The sequence below is a fragment of the Sceloporus occidentalis genome, unplaced genomic scaffold (assembly GCF_023333645.1).
Source record: "Sceloporus occidentalis isolate IW3139 unplaced genomic scaffold, rSceOcc1.0.p SCAF_7, whole genome shotgun sequence".
Lineage (NCBI taxonomy): Eukaryota > Metazoa > Chordata > Lepidosauria > Squamata > Phrynosomatidae > Sceloporus > Sceloporus occidentalis.
This window is the reverse complement of record NW_028316987.1, coordinates 97,937,416-97,956,288: the sequence shown is the minus strand read 5'-3', so window position 1 is coordinate 97,956,288 and position 18,873 is coordinate 97,937,416. Positions and strand designations below refer to the sequence as shown.

The 18,873-nt window shown below is 52.5% G+C and overlaps 1 protein-coding gene across 1 annotated transcript in view; it reads right to left on the bottom strand.

The window, feature by feature from the left end:
* The window catches only part of KCNH2 (potassium voltage-gated channel subfamily H member 2), an 84,622-nt gene that overhangs the window by 14,533 nt on the left and 51,216 nt on the right, over positions 1 to 18,873 (bottom strand). The window contains exons 6-8 of the mRNA XM_089533971.1: positions 11,384 to 11,809; positions 3,908 to 4,295; positions 816 to 1,015 (exon numbers count right to left, since the gene is read on the bottom strand). Coding sequence (XP_089390097.1) covers positions 816 to 1,015; positions 3,908 to 4,295; positions 11,384 to 11,809 — 1,014 coding nt within the window. The remainder of the gene's footprint in view (positions 1 to 815; positions 1,016 to 3,907; positions 4,296 to 11,383; positions 11,810 to 18,873) is intronic.

Here is an 18,873-nt window from a genome sequence, read left to right as displayed (position 1 = left end):
AATCCTGAAGCCATGGAGAGGAGCAAAGGTTTCACCCTTTCCTGGGGAAAAAACCTGAACGTTCCAGAAAAATGGGGGAAATGACACATTAATAATAATAATAATAATAATAATAATAATAATAATAATAATAAATATTTATTTATATTTATACAGTATTTACATTGCTCCCCTCCAGAGACTGGAGCCCATCCTCTCACTAAATCCTGCCTCTCGGTGCCAGGCAGACAAACACGCTCCTCCTCGCCATAAAAAAAGGAAACCAAGAACAGGAATTGTCATGATCTAACACCGTTCAGGGTCTTACATAAGAACCTTCTTCTTAGATTTCAGATACGCTTTTGGGGCAGGAAATATGAGGAGAGTTTGTTGTGAACATTCTAGCCATCCTTAGAAAAGAGTGCGCCCATCATTTCCCCCCGTTTGTATAGGAAAAATGCTTCAGAAAAAACAGGGAAAACATACCCCCCACAATTTCCCCCTAGTCCCCCCCCCCAACCTCAGGCCTTTGCATCTCTATTTATAACTCTATTTGTTAGCCTGAGGGCAGGGAACCGTCTAATTAAAAGATTGTATGTACAGTGCTGTGCAAATTTACAGTGCTTTATAAATAAAGGTTAATAATAATAATAATTGTATCAGTCTAACTGTGCTGGACTGTAGCTCCCAGGCTGACAGAGGCTGATGGGAGCTGCACTCCAACAACGTCCAGGTCATCGGATACCCACAGTCAAAGGTGCTATTCATACAGAAGTGTCCAAAGTGTTTTGCAGCAGCCATTGCCCGCCACCCAGGTGCCACCTGTGCAGACTCACCGCGTTCATGTCGATGCCATTGGTGTAGGACCAGGCGTGCTGGAAGTACTCCTCCAGCCGCTGGCGCAATGGGTTGGGGATCTGGTGGAAGCGAATGAACTCCCGCACTCGCAGCATCTGGGTGTGGTAGCGGGCCGTGCCGGAGTAGAGCCGCTGGATGATGGCTGAGACGTTCCCGAAGATGCTGGCGTACATCAGCGCTGGGGAGGGGGTGACAGGAGGAGACCAATGAGAGGAGGGGTCTGCGCCCCAGATCTGACCCTCCTGCCCCTCTCAATTAACCCACCTGGACCCCTGGCCATGGGAAGAGCCTGCTGCCATGCAAGCACCGTGCTCTCCATCCTGGGCCAGGCGATGCCCCACTCCTGCCCCCAAGGGAGGCATCTCTATCCCTCTCCCCACACCCCAAAATCTCCAGTGCCACCCCTAAAGTCTGAAAGCTGCCAGCCAAAGGCCAGACTGGAACAAGGAGGACCCAAGAGAAGTGTCCGGTGGGACACTCTGCCTCTGGACTTCCCAAAGCCCACGCCTGGAAGCACCTGGGAGAGGGGTGTGCTTCTCCAGAGGACCCCTGACCCACCTGCCATGGGGCTGCCCACCTCCCGCTTCTGCATGCCATTGAATTTTGGCAGTAGAGGTCAGAGGGTTTTTTCAGGGAAGGCTTTACTTTTGCTCAATCTGAAGTAAGTGGCGCTGCAGGGATTGTTTCAGCAGAAATTCACACTTTCTGGAGGCTTCTAGAGCCTGGTCCTGCTCCAAAAAAGCAAGGCAAAGCCCTGGGACATTGTGGTTGGCACAAGTGGTTTTCGTAAAGCACCCTGCTGCTTAATTTGGGTGCATTCCCAGGCATTGTGTGACTGTTTATCTGATTGTTTTCATATATCTGAGTTGATATTTGATGTTTTTAATTTGTTGCCTGCTTATTTTATCTCTCTCGTATTATTATCTATTGTTTTATATGTATTTTGTAGCATTACACCATTGGCAGGTTTCATTTCTATCGATTTTATTGTTTGTATGTACAGCGCTGTGTAAATCTACAGCGCTATATAAATAAAGTAGAATAATAATAACAATAATAACAACACCAGGGTTCGAATCCTCTTTTCTTGGCTATGAAACCCACTGGGTGCGCTGAGCAAGTCACACTCTCTCAGCCTCACAGGATGGCAAGGGCAAACCCCTTCTGAAGAAGCATGCCAAGAAAACCCCATGACAGGTTTCTCGTAGGGTTGCTGTAAGTTGGAAACAACTTGAAGGCACAGAACAGCAGTGATGAACAGGAGGGACAGAAGGGGTCTGGGGACCCCCATACGGTCTGCAAGCCAGGCAAAGCTTCTAGCAGGGGCCACCTTTTGCTCTCTGGGGTGGGAAAGGGGCGCGTGGGGCTACACTCGAAGAATGCAGGCTGGGCATTTGTACAGCCCCGGGTTCAGGTCCTGACATCTCTGGCTTGCAGGGTTTTTTTGGAAGAGAGTCCTTGTTGCACCATTGAGACTCACTGAAAGAAAGAAGTTGGCAGCATGAGATTTCCTAGACCAAAGTCTACTTCCTGAGATGCATTTGGTGGAGTGGAAACCCAACGGACCTATATATGCCATTGGTATACGAGAATGTCAATTCAAATTACTTGAATGCATCTGAGGAAGTAGACTGAAGTCTAGGAAAGCCCCTCATGCTGCCAACTTCTTTCTTTCAGTGAGTCTCAAAGGGGATACAAGATCTCTCTACATGTTGTTGTTGTTGTTGTTGTTGCATCTAAATGCATCTGAGGAAGTAGACTGAAGTCTAGGAAAGCTCATGCTGCCAATTCTTTTTTTTCAGTGAGTCTCAAAGGTGCTGCAAGATCTCTCTACAGACTGATTCTACAGACTAACAGGGCTATATCTTTGAATTCTTTGGAAGACATTGGGCCTGCGTGTGCGTAATTGGGCACATGAGTGGGCAGTGGGCCAGTGCGACAGCCATGGCTGGTCTTGGACTGTTTCCCTCCCAAGGTTAAGGATCTTTGGCAAGTGCCCTTGCACCACTTGCCAGATCCTCCTCCATAGTTTCAAGACAGGCTGACCCATAAATCCAGACCTTTGTGGGTTGTTGCTGGTGGTTCCCAGCAAAGGGCAGAACAAGTCTGCAAAGTGAACCAGGGGAGATTCTGCTGCCCAGTTTTTCAGCAGTGGGCCCCTTGTGCCAGGGCAGCCCCCCTTGCTGGGATTGATTGAGAGTTCCTGCATGGCAGAGGGTTGGGCTTGATCAGGGCCCTTGTGGTCTCTTCCAACTCTATAATTCTATGATTCTATGTTCTGCCCAAAATGCACAAGGGCTCTTTTCTTGCTTGTCATGTGCCTCCAGTCCACTTTGTCTGGCACCTCTTTCCCAGGGTTTCCTTGGCAAGAGTTATTATTCAGAAGTTTGCCTTTGCCTCCCTCTGAGACTGAGAGAGTGTGACTTGCCCAAGGTTGCCCAGTGGGATTCGAACCCTGGTCTCTTGCACTGCACTATACTGACTCCTACCTTCAAGTCAACCCTGAGATATGGGACCCTGTCCTAGGATTTTCTTAGTGAGACTTCATCAGAGGAGGTTTGCCACTGCGACTTGCTGGAGGTCACCCAGTGGGCTTACCCTTCCTGTGGTTACAAAAAGCCTTTCCTAGGTGAGGCTCTGCAGCCTGGTCTCAAACCATGACAGCACAGTGCCTCCGATACGGTGCCCCTCTCTTAGGAATTTGCAATATTTATCATTCAGTGGAGGAACCTGCCTAGGGTCACCTAGTAGCAGACTGAGGATTTGAACCCAGGTCCTCCCGACTCCTGCACTCAGATATCACACAAACTGTGTGTTTTATTTAACTCCATCTCTTTCCTTTTTAACTGGTCCTTTCTCCACTGAGGCCAGGTAAGGGCATGCTGTCCTCTCTCTGCTCCCATTCTGTCTTCCCAAGAACCCTGCAAGGTGGGCTAGACGAGAGAACATGGGCACCCAGCAGTCAGGGGTCTCAACCTATGCTCCCTTGCATGTGTGTATGTGTATGTGTACGTATGTGCCCCTGCCCCAGACAGAGCCATGCCCCCTTGCCCCCTGGGCTGCCACTCACAGCCGATGAGCATGACGCAGATGGAGAAGATTTTCTCTGGGTTGGTGTTGGGGGAGACATTGCCGAAGCCCACGCTGGTGAGGCTGCTGAAGGTGAAGTAGAGGGCCGTGATGTACTTGTCCTTGATGGAGGGTCCCAGGTGAGGCGTTGAGTCGTTGAAGGGCTTCCCAATCTGGCTGCCCAGCGAGTGGAGCCAGCCGATGGTCTTGCCCTCCATGTTCCCGATGGCGTACCAGATGCAGGCCAGCCAGTGCGCAATCAGCGCAAAGGTGCACATCAGTAGGAATAGGACGGCCGCCCCGTACTCAGAGTAGCGGTCCAGCTTGCGGGCCACGCGCACCAGACGCAGCAGCCGTGCCGTCTTCAGCAGCCCGATCAGGGTGGTGGTCTGCGGAGGAAGGGGAGCAGGGGCCGTTGGGAGCGCCAAGCAAGGAGCCACAGACCACCCTGGCCTCCCACCAAGACACCAGCCACCCTTTTCGGATACGGCTCATTATGACAGGACAAGGGACGAGGACGGGGCCCCATGAGGCCATGCAGCACACCCACTCCATGTACTCCAACATATTCACACCAGTACAGGGTCCCTTCTGCAAAACACCAGAGAAGGACAGTCCATCCTTAGGGCTGGTGTCACCCGATGCAGTAACTCATGGCGTCACTGACCCATTGACCTCCCCCTATAACACACCATAGAGAATCCCCAGTCATACTTGTTGTACTAATGTTACTTGTAAATCGTAATTTCCGTATATTATTGAATGTAATGTTAGTGGTTGTGATTAAAATTATAACTTTAAATTACATACGCACAGCCTAAATGTGTTTACATCTACATACAGTGGGCCCTTGGTATCTGCTGGGGCTTGGTTCCAAGACCCACTTGGATACCAAAATCCAAGGATGCTAATAGAATCATAGAGTTGGAAGAGACCGCAAGGGCCCTGATCCAGTCCAACCTCATTCTGCCATGCAGGAAATGTAAATCAAAGCATCCCCATTGACAGATGGCCATCCAGCCTCTGTTTAAAGACCTCTAAGGAAGGAGACTCCACTACATTCAAGTCGCATTAAATACAATGGCATAGTACTTCTTGTACAAAATGTCAAAATCAAGGTTTGCTCTTTGGAATGTATATATTTTAATTGATAATTGATTGGTTTTAATTGATTGATCAATTAAAATATATACAGGGCCCTCCCACAACCGGATGCATCCAGAAGCAGCCCCCCAGCCTTGGAAAGAGAGGCCACCCTCAAGGGCTTTCCCCTTGCTGGCCTTTCCTGCACCCTCCACGCCTGGGGTGTTGTTCTCTGGGGAGGCGTGGGGTAGCCCCCGCTTCCAGTCTCCCCACTGCCCCCTCCCCAATACACAGACTAACCGACTGTCATCTGAGCTGATTCACACAGAGCAAAGAGCAATTTTCCAGCCCAGGAGGGTCTCGGAAGCTGCAGACCCTCCCCTGCCAGCCTCTGGGGCTGCTCCCTCAGGCAAGGAGTGTCCTCCATTACCTGTCTTCTGGGAAGGATAGCCAATTCTGTGGGGCTGGGCAGGGGGAACTGCTGAGACCATCCAAACCCTCCCTCCGGCCCAGCTGCACCACAGAAATGCCCACTTTCTGAAAGCCAGGGAAGCAGCACATGGCACATCTCTTCCCTTCATGCTCTCACCAGCAGGAGAGCCTAGGTCGGGTTCTCATAGAATCATAGAATCATAGAGTTGGAAGAGACCGCAAGGGCCATCCAGTCCAACCCCCTTCTGCCATGCAGAAAATCCAAATCAAAGCATCCCTGACAGATGGCCATCCAGCCTCTGTTTAAAGACCTCCAAGGAAGGAGACTCTATCACCCTCCGAGGAAGGAGTGCATTCCACTGTCGAACAGCCCTTACTCTCAGGAAGTTCCTCCTAATGTTCAGGTGGAATCTCTTTTCCTGTAGCTTGCATCCATTGCTCCGGGTCCTGTTCTCTGGAGCAGCAGAAAACAAGCTTGCTCCCTCCTCAACGTGACATCCCTTCAAGTATTTAAACAGGGCTATCATATCACCTCTTAACCTTCTCTTCTCCAGGCTAAACATCCCCAGCTCTCTAAGTCGTTCCTCATAGGGCATGGTTTCCAGACCCTTCACCATTTTAGTCTCCCTCCTTTGGACACATGGCTCCAGTTTCTCAATGTCTTTTTTGAATTGTGGTGCCCAGAACTGGACACAATATTATTCCAGATGGGGCCTGAACAAAGCAGAATATAGTGGCAGTATGACTTCTCTTGATCTAGACACTATACTTCTATTGATGCAGCCTAAAAATTGCATTGGCCTTTTTAGCTGCTGCATCGCACTGTTGACTCATGTTCAACTTGTGGTCTACTTGAACTCCCAGATCCCTTTCACATGTAGTTTCATTCAGCCAGATGTCCCCCATAATCCTATATCTGTGCATTTCATTTTTCTGCCCTAAGTGCAATACCTTACATTTCTCCGTGTTGAATTTCATTTTGTTAGCTTTGGCCCAGCTTTCTAGTCTATTCAGGTCATTTTGAATTTTGATCCTGTCTTCTGGAGTATTAGCTATTCCTCCTAATTTGGTGTCATCTGCAAATTTGATAAGTATTCCCCCAATTCTGTCATCCAGGTCATTGATAAAGATGTTGAATAGCCCTGGGCCCAAGACAGAGCCCCACTGGACACCCCTCTGGTCACTTCTCTCCAGGATGAAAAGGTGCCATTGTTGAGCATCCTTTGGGTTCGTCTGGTCAACCAATTACAGACCCATTTAACAGTTACTTTGTCTATCCCACGTTTTACAAGCTTGTTTGCAGGAATGTCATGGGAACCTTGTCAAAGGCCTTACTGAGATCAAGATCTACTACATCCACAGCATTCCCTTCATCTACCAAGATGGTCATTTTATCAAAGACGGAGATAAGGTTTGTCTGGCATGACTTCTTTCTCTGAAACCCATGTTGACTCTTTGTGATCATGGCATTGCCTTCTAGAGCCCTGGTGGCGCAGTGGTTCAATGCCTGCACTGCAGCCATTTGCTCAAAACCACAAGAAGGTTGCGAGTTCAAGACCAGCAAAAGGGCCCAAGCTCGACTCAGGCTTGCATCCTTCCGAGGAGGGAGCTAAAATGAGTACCCAGACGATTGGGGGCAAATTAGCTTACTTGCTAATTAGCTTACTTGCTGTTCACCGCTATGACCTTTGGAATAGCGGTATATAAATAAAACAAATTATTATTAATTATTATTAGATGTTCACAGACTCTCTGTTTAATGATCTGCTCCAGAATCTTTCCTGGGATTGATCTCAGACTAACTGGACAATAATTGTTGGGATCCTCTTTCTTCCCCTTTTTGAGGATGGGGACAACGTTTGCCCTCCTCCAGTCGGCTGGGACTTTTCCTCTTCTCCAGGAGTCCTCAAAGGTTATTATTGCCAATGGCCCCGATATTACATTTGCGGTTCTTTTAATGCCCTTGGATGTAGTTCATCTGGTCCTGGAGACTTAAATTCATTTAGATTAACAAGGTGTTCCTCTACTGTCTCTTGACTTATTCTGTCCTCTGCTCCATTATCCTCAGGTTGAGCCCCTTTGCCTTTTCTGAGAAGACTGCGGCAAAGAAGGTGTTGAGTAATTCTGCCTTTTCTCTATCTCCTGTTAGCATTTTGCCATCTTCTCCATGCAGTGAACCTACCGTTTCCTTCTCCTTCCTCTTGCTGCGGACATATCCAAAAAAGCCCTTTTTATTGTTCTTAACCTCTCTAGCAAGCCTGAGTTCATTCTGCGCTTTAGCTTTTCTGACTTTACCCTACAAATGCCTGCTATTTCTTTGAATTCCTTTTTCATGATTTCCCCCTTTTTCCATTTCTTATACATCTTCCGTTTCAAACTTAGCTCAGTTGAAAGTTCCTTAGTCATCCATCCTGGTTTCTTGAGACATCTCCCATTTTTCTTCCTCATTGGAACTGTTTGAGATTGTGCCTTCAGTATCTCTCTTTTAAGAAACTCCCATCCATCTTGAGCTCCCTTCTCTATTAGTATTGCTGACCATGGGATCACACCCAGTATTTCTTTAAGTTTACTAACATCTCCCTTCCAGCCAGAAAGGGTCTTCTTGGCTTGGCCCAGATGGGTCAAGGGGCCATGCTGCGCTGACTCTCGGGATTTGGGCTAGCCAGCTGGGGACCTTGCCCAGCGCACTGACCTCCCCATGGCATTCCCTCTTGCTTCCTCATTGCTCCATGGAAGCACCTTCACCCCCCCCCCCCCCCACTGCAGGCACACCTGGGTCCCTCTCCTCCTGCTCCCCATGCCAGCTTGCCTGCGCTTGGCATGAGAGCCTTGGTATGAAAGAAGTGGTACCTCCCTCAGGACCAGACCCAGTTTCTTCCCAGGCTCCTGCAGTTGCCACGTGCCGGGCGAACGTGGCTGGGTGGGCAGCAGGGCAGGGGCAGCAGAAGCCCAAACCACCTGGACTGCCTTGGCAGCAGGAGCCCTGGTCTGAAAACGCCGGTGGTGGAGAATGTCAGGCTGGTGAAGAAGGCATGGACAGTTCCCTTGTCATGGACAGATCGCCTGCCGGTGGGGTTTAGGTTTACTGGGACTCATCTCCTCTGCAGGGGTGGGGGTCCCATGGAGATGGCCCACCCCAAGAGGCTTATGGATCTGGATGGACTCTTGACAGCTCTTGGGGAGTTTCCTGCCACCTTGGCAGGCGATCCTGTCAAAGTCTTGGCCAACCTCTGGGATGGAGAAATGGGCACAATTACTCCTAGGCACTCCCTCTCATGCAGTGGAGCCAAACTTGCTCCTGGTTTTCCAAGGAGCTGGGGATGAAACAAGTGAGAAGGAAGGTGAGAGAGGTAGAAAACCCAGACTGCACCTGATGAAAGACAGGCTGAAGCCTATCTTAGGGCCTATGCTGTGGCAATTGAGGCAGCAAAGGCTAACTCCTTCTCTGCCTCTATTGCCTCCTTCTCTGCTTCTATTGCCTCTGCAGAGAGCCAGCCAGCAGAGGGGTCTTTCACACACAAGCCCAAGAGAGAAAAATCCACTCAACAGCCACTCCAAACACCTTGCCTGGCGCTTTGCAGATCTAGTCGCTTGGATCTGCACTGACTTGGATGCTGTAATTGATACAGATCCAGTGGATGTAACTTGGCCCCTGCGTGTCCAGTGACAATGGAGACCTTTCAGTTTGTGCAACCTGAGGATGCAAACAGGATTCTTGGAGAGGTGAAACCCTCCATGTCAAGGTTAGATCCTTGCCCTTCCTGGCTTATTAAAAAAGCGAGAGAAGGCAAAGGAGACGCTTAAAGCCCCATTGAAACAAGGCAGAGTTCCAGCGTTCCTGAAGGAGACTCTCAGAGCACCATTATTTTAAAAACCCTCCCCGGATCCCACCATTTGGGATAATTATTGGTCAGTCTCTAATATTAATAAGATATGAAGATATTCATGATTCAGTCTAGACAACCAAGAAATAGAAATAGCAAAAGAGTTCCTATACTTTGGATCAAATATAGATCTGAATGCAGACTGCAGCCAAGAAATCAGAAGACTAAGAATGGGGAGGACAGCTATGAAAGAACTAGAAAAGCTCCTAAAGAGCAAAGAGATACAACTGAGCACAAAAGTTAGAATTGCACAAGCAACTGTGTCCCCCGTTGCCCCGTACGGGTGCGAGAGCCCGACAATTACGAAAACGGATAAAAGGAAAAGGAAATTTGTTTGAGATGCAGTCCTGGAGGAAGAGTGCTGAGACTGCTGCGGACGGCCAAAAAGGCAAACAAATAAATGGGTCCTAGAACAAATCAAGCCTGAGACCCCCCTGGAAGCCAAGAGGATGAAACTGAGGCTGTCGTATTTTGGTTGTGTCACGAGAAGACAGGACGCATTTGAACAGGCAATAATGCTAGGAAAAGCAGAGGGAAGGAGAAAGAGAGGAAGACCGCATGCGAAATAAGGAGGCCATGGGTATGAATCTGCAAGAGCTAAGGCTGCATCCACACTGGAGAAATAACCCGGTTTGGCACCGCTTTTCAGCATCCTGGCTCAAGGCTATGGAATTCTGGGAGCTGCAGTATGTTGTGGGGTCCAGAGCAGAGCTGAAAAGCGGTGCCAAACCGGGTCTAATCTTCCATTCTTAGGCAATAGTTCTGAATGATGGCCCCCCAGCTCTGGACAAGACATATTATCTAGACCCAATTCAACCTGGTTTCAGGTCTGGTTATGAGACAGAGACAGTCTTGGTCACTTTGGTGGATGACCTCCGCAGGGAACTAGACAAAGGAAGGGTGTCCCTGTTGGCTCTGCTGGACCTCCTGGCAGCTTTCATTACCATCGATCACAGTCTCTTCCTGGGCCGCCTTTCTGGGATGGGACTTGGGGGCACTGTCATGCAGTGACTCCGTTTCTTCCTGGAGAGACGGACCGAGAAGAGGACACCAGGACTCCTGCTTGACCTCTTGGCTGTTGGCCTGAGGATCCCTCAGGAATTGGCTCTGTTCGCCACGCTACTTAACAAATGCATGAAACTGCTGGGAGAGGCTGTCCAGAGTTTTATGCTTTAGTGCCCTAAGTACGTAAATGACACCCCTCAACATACCTTGGGCTCCTGGGACTCAATATCAATCCCCCTTTTCCTCTTTCTCCTTCCCTTCAAACAAGCAAACAAACAGCTTCATTTCTATACCACTTCATACTGAACTTGTGGTTTACAATGGTAAGCGAATTGCCCCCAACAATCTGAGTAATCATTTTCATGACCTCGGAAGGATGCAACCCTGAGTCGAGCTTAAGCCCTTTTGCTGGTATTGAACTCGCAACCTTATGGTTTTGAATGAGTGGCTGCAGGACAGGCATTGAACTTGTCCACCAGGGTTTCCTTCTGAAGGAAACCTTGCATTACTTCACAAGCACAGTACGCACTTCAAACCTTTGCCCTGACAGAGAGAACCCCTTCTCCCAATAGCTGCCATGATGGGAAGTCTGCACCTGTTGAATTTCTGTCTGTCATTCTGCTGTTGACAACAACCTTCTTTGCCACAGTAAACAGGGGGAGCATTTAACAGGCAGAAGCTAAGCTGCTTGCATCTACTGCTGGTGCCTTTCCTCTCAGCAGTAAGCATGTTTGTGGGCATCCCATGGCATCCAAGAAACAGCTGGCCTTGCAAACAAGCAGGAAAGACTCACCAGATTCAGGGGACAGTGGAATGCATGGCACATGCACATGCGCATGGAAGCAAGGGTGGGTCAAGGAAAGCCTGCAAGATGCATGGCAGAAGGGGGTTGAACTGGACTGGACTGGAGGTGTCTTCCAACTCTATGACTCTATGAAGATGGTTGTGGCACACAACTCCCACCAGCCCTGGAGCCATGACAGCCAATGGGAGTTGCAATCCCAAAACCTGTTTGGTAAGGGGGCTGCCTTGCCCACCCTGCAAGGCCAGAGGTTGGGGGGCACATGTCCTACCTCCTCAGACCCGGAGCCAAAGATCAGCAGGTCAAAGGGGATGGCGGCCACCATGTCAATGAGGAACCAGCCCTTGAAGTAGTGGATGGCGATCTTGGCCGGGTGGCTGACCACCTCCTCGTTAGCGTTGACATAGGTGGTCCGGAAGTTGATCAGGATGTCGATGATGAACATGATATCCACAATGAGGTCTACCACGTTGAGGGGGCTGCAGGAGTAGCCGCAGGAGCGCCGTGCCGGCTCATCCTTGTCATTCAGCAGGAAGGCCGCAGAGTAGGGGGTGAAGATGGCTGTGTAGATGACCAGCAGCAGGATCAGCCAATCCCAGACCGCCTTGAAGGGGCTGTAGTGAAGAATCGTCCACTTGTGGATCCGCGGGGCCTGGAGCTTGTATTCCGGAAGGACATCAGCGCCCAGAGACAGGACCTGGGGATGCGAGGGAGGAAGAGGTCAGCACCTGTGTCCAGCCCTGTGGTCACTGGAGCCACGCCAACTCACCATGCCCACTCCCCCCAGGAGTCCTGACCCCCTTCTCCATTTTGCTGAACTCATCCAAAGGCAGCTCTCAAGGGTCACCTCCTGGACCTCAGGGTCATCTCCAGCATGCACACATTCTGGATGCCACCCCATTCTACCCGGGTCCTGAGGCCAAGAGCTCCTCAGAGGCCTGGACCTCTTCCTCCGGGGAAAGACCACCAACTCCCAGCTATGGGGACCCATAAAACTGTTGTACAAGGAGCCACAGGATGGGCTACTCAGCCCCAGGGCTGGCTACTCTGCCTGCCAGCAGCCCGTGGCTCCGCAGGGTCTCAGGAACAGACCCTTCCCCAGCCGTTCTTGTGAGGGACTCAGGAGCATCAGATACTCATCATCTGGGCAGCTGGCATAAGGCGGAAGCCCACTCGGGAGGTTCTTGTGGCAGAGGCTCCCTTCTCACTGAGAGCCAGATCAGCCAAATACGCTGCAGCACAAAGAGAGCGGCTCACGCTCAGCTCTGAATGGCGGGGGCCAGTGACGTCATGGAGGCACCTTCTGGCTCTTTCAAAACAGACATTGGAGGAGTGTGTCCCTCGTTTACTAAGCGCAAGGGCAGTGATGGAAGCATTAAAACAGGTGGGCAACACAACGCAATGGCACAGGGAGGGCAGTCTGACTAGTCTGTCCGGCCACTGCAGTCTTCACGCAAGAGGAGGGCAGACATACAACCCTTTGTGGATGAGTGCCATGCACCTCTTCTTTCCTTGGGGATGACCCAATGGATGCCATCCCTATGAGGCAGGGAGCCTTTGGGCACCTTTGCTGGGTTCTTTGATGCTGGCTCCAGCCCAGCACTAAATGGGTCTCTCAGGGAGGGTCTGTCTTGTGCCCCCCTCCCTTGATGGCTAGAAGGTCCCCCACTCCCACGGGGCAGAGGGCAGGTGAGAGGGCTGGCTGTGGTCAGGAGGGGCCCCACACAGAGGGCAGCCCTTTTACTGAAACCCAAACCCTGCCTTTGCTGGCATGCAGAAGGGGCACCCCTAGGCTGGCATCATTCCTCCCCCCCCCCAAGCCAAATTCCTGGGCACTCTGTCCCCTTCCTCCCAAAAGCAGGCTGTGTCCAGCCAAAGTCTTCTCTCTGCATGAGATGCGACAGAGGCCTTGGAGGGAGGGAGTGCCATGGTGTGCCCCAGTGCCCAGGTGAAGGAAAAGAGCTCCCCCCAAAGCAAACCACCTGCCAAGCCCCATTGCTGGGCAGGATCCCCTCAGGTGCGACACCCACCTCTATGCAGGATGCACTGTCTTGGATTTGGGAGAGGGGCTGCTCCCTTCCTGCCCCCCTCCCAGGAGAGATGCTAGACTCAGGTGTAAGGAAAGACCCCATAGCGGCCCCAGTCCCTAGGTTTGGGTGGCCTGGTCAGCCTCCCCTCTTAGCCTATAGATCTGAAACACTGGCCTCCATCAGTCTGGGGTTACTCTCCCCGCTCTGTGACGTCACTGTCAGAGTGGTCCAGGGCAGCCCCCCACCCCATTGCTGGACCTGTGTTTGCAGCTCATGTGAGGACTCTGTGGGCTGGGAGGGGGGAATTTGGGGTCCCTCTTGGGATCAGTCCAAAGGCCAGAAAGGCAGAGGAGTTTGTGGAGAGGGGGCATGACCCCAGCCCCCCTCCCAACATTGCCTGGCAGCCTCTTTGCTCTCCAAGGGGAGCAGAGGCCATCCCTGGTGGGGCTCCTTGGGAACAAGGGGGCCATTCATCCCCCATCCAGCGTGCACGCACTCCCATGCACCTATGCGCCAACGCACTCCCTCCTCCTTCTCTCTGCCAATGAGGAGAGCAAGCCAAGGGAGCAGCCGCTGCGTGGCCAAGCGTGAGTGAATCTGGCCGTGGGCAAGATCCGTCCCTGGGTGCCTCATCCTCTCTGACAAGCTGCGCGTGGCTTTGGCTCACAAGGCGGCTGCTGCATCCCCCTCCTCTCTTGTCCTCCCAGGACAGACAAGGCCCAGCAGGGAGAGAGAGGGGGGACCCCCATCTTGAGGAGGGGTCCTGGCGCTGTGCTCCCTCTCGGCCCACACACTGGAGCATGCCTGGCCCAATGCGCCTGTGGAGGAGGAAGGGAGGGAGGGAGGGAGGGAGGGAGGGAGGGAGGGCTCCTCCTGGCTCCCAGCCTCACTTCCACCCCCCAGCCCCATTGGGCCACTCATGCCCCAGTGTGTGGCTCAAGAGGGGGCACAGTGCCAGGACCCCTCCTCAAGGTGCCAAAGCCATAACGCGATGATGGAGAGGCTGCCTGTCTCTCAGCCTCATGCAGCTCCAAAGGCCTGGCCACTCAGTCCAGGGAAACAGCAAATGGAAAGCATCCTCAGCATAATGCCAGAGGCATCTGGGTGGGTGAAGCAGGAATTAAGGGCAAAGCACTCCCTGGAGCATGTGCAGAGTGTCTTTCACCACCACCAGCACTGAGGGCACACAGGTTGGAGGAACACCCCAAGGCCTCCCCTTTGGCAGAGAGACCCCCCCGACTCGAACCCCTGCGCGTGGCACATTCTGCCATGCAGGAATACACAGATATAACCAGAGAAAACCAGAGCTGGAAGGGACCCCAAGGGCCATCCAGTCCAACCCCTCCCGCCATACAGGAACTCACAATCAAAGCACTCCCTATGACCATCCAGCCTCCAAAGAAGGAGAGTCCACCCTGGCACTGCCCAGCCTGACCACACCAGTCGCCTGCCAAGGGCCCCTCCATACTAGGGGTACTTGGTCAGCTTCCAATGGAGGCCCTCTCAGGTGCCCAACCCAGCTGTGTCCTGGGCACAAAGTCAGGACAAGGGCAGCCCAGAGTGGGGGGCAAAGGGTCTTAGACTGGCCCTTGGGGCCCAATTGAGTCAACCTCAATGGGAGTCTGCAACCCACTTGGACTAGCCATGTCCAGCACCAGAGCATGGATGCTTCTGAGCATGTGCAGAGCGCCCTCCTTCTCTCCTGCACCCCCTTGAAGGAGATCTCAGGCAGGAGAAGGCCCCCTTGCCCAGAGGGGCCACTGCCAATCCCCCTTCCTTCCCTGCCACTCTCTGGGCCTGGATCTAGCGATTGGGAGGAGTGCCCTCCCTGCCCCAAAGGCTGGCAGGCGAGGAAAGACCCGGAGAGCCAGAGGAGAAGGGCAGCCCTTGCGCTGCCCAGGAAGTGCCCCGGAGCATGTACAGAGTCCCAAAGGAGAGGAAGGGCCCGGCCCTGACTCTGCTCCAGAGGATTTTTTTTGGGGGGGATGAGAGAAGGGGCCCCCGGTCAGTGGCCCCTTCTCCTGCTGCTGCTCCTCCGTGGGGCCGGAGGGCAGCCCCTCCCGGTGCCCCCTTCCGAGGGGAGGGCCCTACCTTCTTCTGTCGGGGGCTGCTGCTGCTGCTGCTGCTTCTGGCCGGGGCTCTGGGCTGGCGGCCCAGGCGGAGGCAGGTGCCGCAGAGCGAGAGGGCGGCCATCGGGGGAGCCGAGGGGGAGCCCGGCAGCACGCTCCTGCCCTTGTCCGAGGAGGAGGAGGAGGAGGAGGAGGAGGAGGAGGGCAGCTCCTGGAGCAGCTGCAGCAGAGAGGCCAGCATCCCGGGGAGAGGAGCAGAGGCCCAGGCCCAGGAGCTTCCCCGGCTGCCCCTCTCGCCCGGAGCCCCTTCCCCTTCCCCTTCCTCTCAGGGGCCCCGACTGGGCAACTCTGGCTCTCTTTGGGGAGGGACTTGGGGCGCCCTGCCAGGAGCCGACGGAAGCCCCTCTGCTCTCCGGCCCTTTCCCGGCTTCCTCCTCCTCCTCCCAGGCCCAGGAGCCCCGGCCTCCCTCGCCTTCTCGGCCAGGCGGAGCCGGACTGGGCGCTCTCGCCCGCCTTGCCCAGAGGAGAGCCCGCCTCCCTCCCTCCTTTCCTTCCTTCCTTCCTTCCCCGGCCCGAGAGATCGGGGCCTTGGAGGCTCTCTCTCTCTCGCTCTCTCCCGGCAGCGGAGGCCGAAGGGCAAGGGCAAGCCGATTGTTTGGCCTCAAAGGCCAGGAGCCTCAGGCTGCCAAGGAGCTGCTCCTGAGGCTGGAGGAGAGGCCGGGGAAGAAGGCGGCCAGCTCCTTTGCTCTCGGCTGAGCTCCAAGCAGCCTGGCCAAAGAGCCCCGGCCGGCCAGAGCAAGCGCCCGGCTGGCTGCCTTTCTCGGGGGACGCTAGGAAGCCCTTGGGGGCCTTTCCTTCCTTCCATCGGTCCTGCTGCGGATGCCAAGCGGAGCCCTCGGCCAGAAGGCAAGGCCAGGGAAGGGCCTCTCCCTCCCTGCTTCAGGGCCAAGAGCAAGTGCCCCCTCCCCAAGAGCCCCAGTCCAGGCAGAATGATCCCTCCAGGAAAGAGCGCAGAGGAAGGGCTCTCCTGCTAAAGGCACCGAGAGAGACACGGATCCTCAGTCCAGGCGGCACAAGTCATTCCACCAAATGCGGATCCTATTTTGACCAAACTGACAGAAGTGTGACAGGGACCATACAGACAGACGGCGGGATTGGAGGATCTGAAGATTGGTGGCAAAGGGACTGTCAAACTCTCCTGCAAGGTGCCAAATGGTATAGTCATGGAAAACACCGTCAGCGATGCCTTGTATGTTCCTGACCTACAAGGCAACATGCTCAGTGTATGGGCTCTAGGCAAAAGAGGATACGAAATCACCTTCAAAGGAGGACAATGCACAGTTTCTAAAGACAATGTCGCATATGCACAAGCCTTTGAACGCAATGGGATCTATGGAGTAGACCTTTCAACTCCACAAGTGAATATGCCTCAAGGACACATGGATGAGGACAGACATCGTGGCACCAAAGCAATTCTCCAGCTACAAAACCAGGACCTGGCTTCTGAGATCAAAATAAGGCCCCAAGGCTGTGAAAAGCCGGACAAAAGGCAGTGAGTCCTTCATTTTGACCAAGTCCTGAACAGAGAAGTTGTCAAGTTCTTCAACTCGGACATTCGGACATTCGGGGACCGATTTCTGTACCCTCAAGAGCTGATCTTCATGGACGACTGTTCAAAGTTTTGTGTCACCTGCCTCCTAAAGCAGAAAAACGAAGCACAAGAAATGCTACAGAAGTATGGTCTGACAATGACAACAACATTTGAGAAGACACCAAAAGCCATCCAGAGGGATTGCGGAAGCGAATGTTTGTGGCAATACCCCCAATCTTTCTTAGCAGAACGTGGAATTCAACACGGAAGAAGCGTCGCTTGGGCTCCTTCCCAAAATGGCTTTGCAGAAGGAAGGCTAAGGTCTCTCCTAGAGATGGCCAGGTGCCTGTCAGCAGACGCAGGTCTCCCTAACAGTTTCTGGGCGACGCAGTCATGATGGCAACGTATTTACAGAATCGATCGCCAGCCAAAGGCATTACGCGGGCGCCATTCCAGCTGTGGCATGGCAAAGTGCCAGACCTGAAGCACATTAAACCTTTTGGCAGTCCTACATGCCCTCACAAAAGAGGCGCAAGCCAGGCACCAGATCAGGACAGACTATCTTCGTTGGATAGGCACCCGCATCCCAAGGACACAAAGTGATGAACTTGAAAACTGGTGGAGAGTTCCTCAGACATGCGCTTCATTTCGACAAACAAAGAAGAAAAAGAGACAAAAGAGGAACTCTCCTTGAATTCATCGAAGAACAAGATGGTGCATTGGGCTTCTCAGAAGAGAAAGATGCAATTCGTTCCTTGATCAACGAATTGTTGTCCTTGTCGGAGAAGACCTACAAGCCGACTCTACACCTTCAGAAGCGGATGCAGATGATGCTGAGCTGATGGCTGGACCGGAGGATGCTGCGGAGACAGAACAGTTCCAGACCAGGTTCCCAGACACTCACTGAGACCCTACAGAGCTGTATCACCTGCACCATTTTCTGGCCTCACAAAGTCAAAATTACCCAGAGAACCGACAAACAGAAGAAACTGAGCTAATGCTGCTGATGAGGCAAATAAATGGCGACGGCTGTTTCCTAAGAGCACACCTTTCCATTTGTCCCTAGAGAGAATCCGGAGGAGCATCCCTTCCCTTGCAGGCAGAAGGAAACTTTCTTAAGAAGAATGTAGTCCACTTTTCTACCTCCTCTTCTTTACAACATGAAGTTGGCCTTTGTATACCTTCATACACATGATTTTGTAAGTCAACGTGTTTTATTCTCACTCTAACCAAAGAGTACCTTTTAATTGGGAGAAACGTGAGGCTGGGAGATGGAAGAGGAGCCCAGGTGGCGCACTGGTTCAGTGCTGCCTGTCCTGCAGCCACTCACTCACTCACAAAACCATAGCTCTGTGAGTCCAGTCCCAGCCAAAGGGCTCAGGCTGGACTCAGGCTTGCATCCTTCCCAGGAGATGGTTGGGGGCAATTAGCTTCCACTTTGTAAGCCACTTAGGAGTGCTTAAGTGCACTGAGAAGCAGTATAGAAATGTACTTGCTATTGCTAAGTGGACCTAGGTTTTTCCTGCTCACCTATATTCTGCTATGTTTGCTTTGCTGGTGAGATTAAGCAATCTTTCCTACTGTCCTGAGTTTCTAATGAATTGCAAGAAAGTAAATTCCAATACAGATGGGCTGGCATGGGTGAATAAGGCGGGTGGGGGGCAGATCTCAGCCCAGCGGGGGCACCCAGAGGCCCCATAGTTTGACCCCTGGGTCAAGGCAGGGCAATGCGGGCAGAACCCCCCACAAGAGTCCCCTGCTCAGTTCTCCTGGGCACCACAGGTGGAGAAAACATCAGGGGCAGCCATATTGGCCATAGGAAGAGGCCAGAGGAGCTTCCAAAGCTTGCCACACTCATGCTGTGCATTGGGGTCAGTCCCATAAAGGGATCCCTGTTTGGTGGTTTGTTATACATATGTTTATTATTATTATTATTATTATTATTATTATTATTATTATTATTACTACAGTTGGGGAAGGATATGGGGAAGTTGGGGAAGGACCCTCCTTTGCAGTCCAGGTTGGGTGGGCCTCTCCCCAAGTGCTTTAGTTGTATATTCCTGTATGGCAG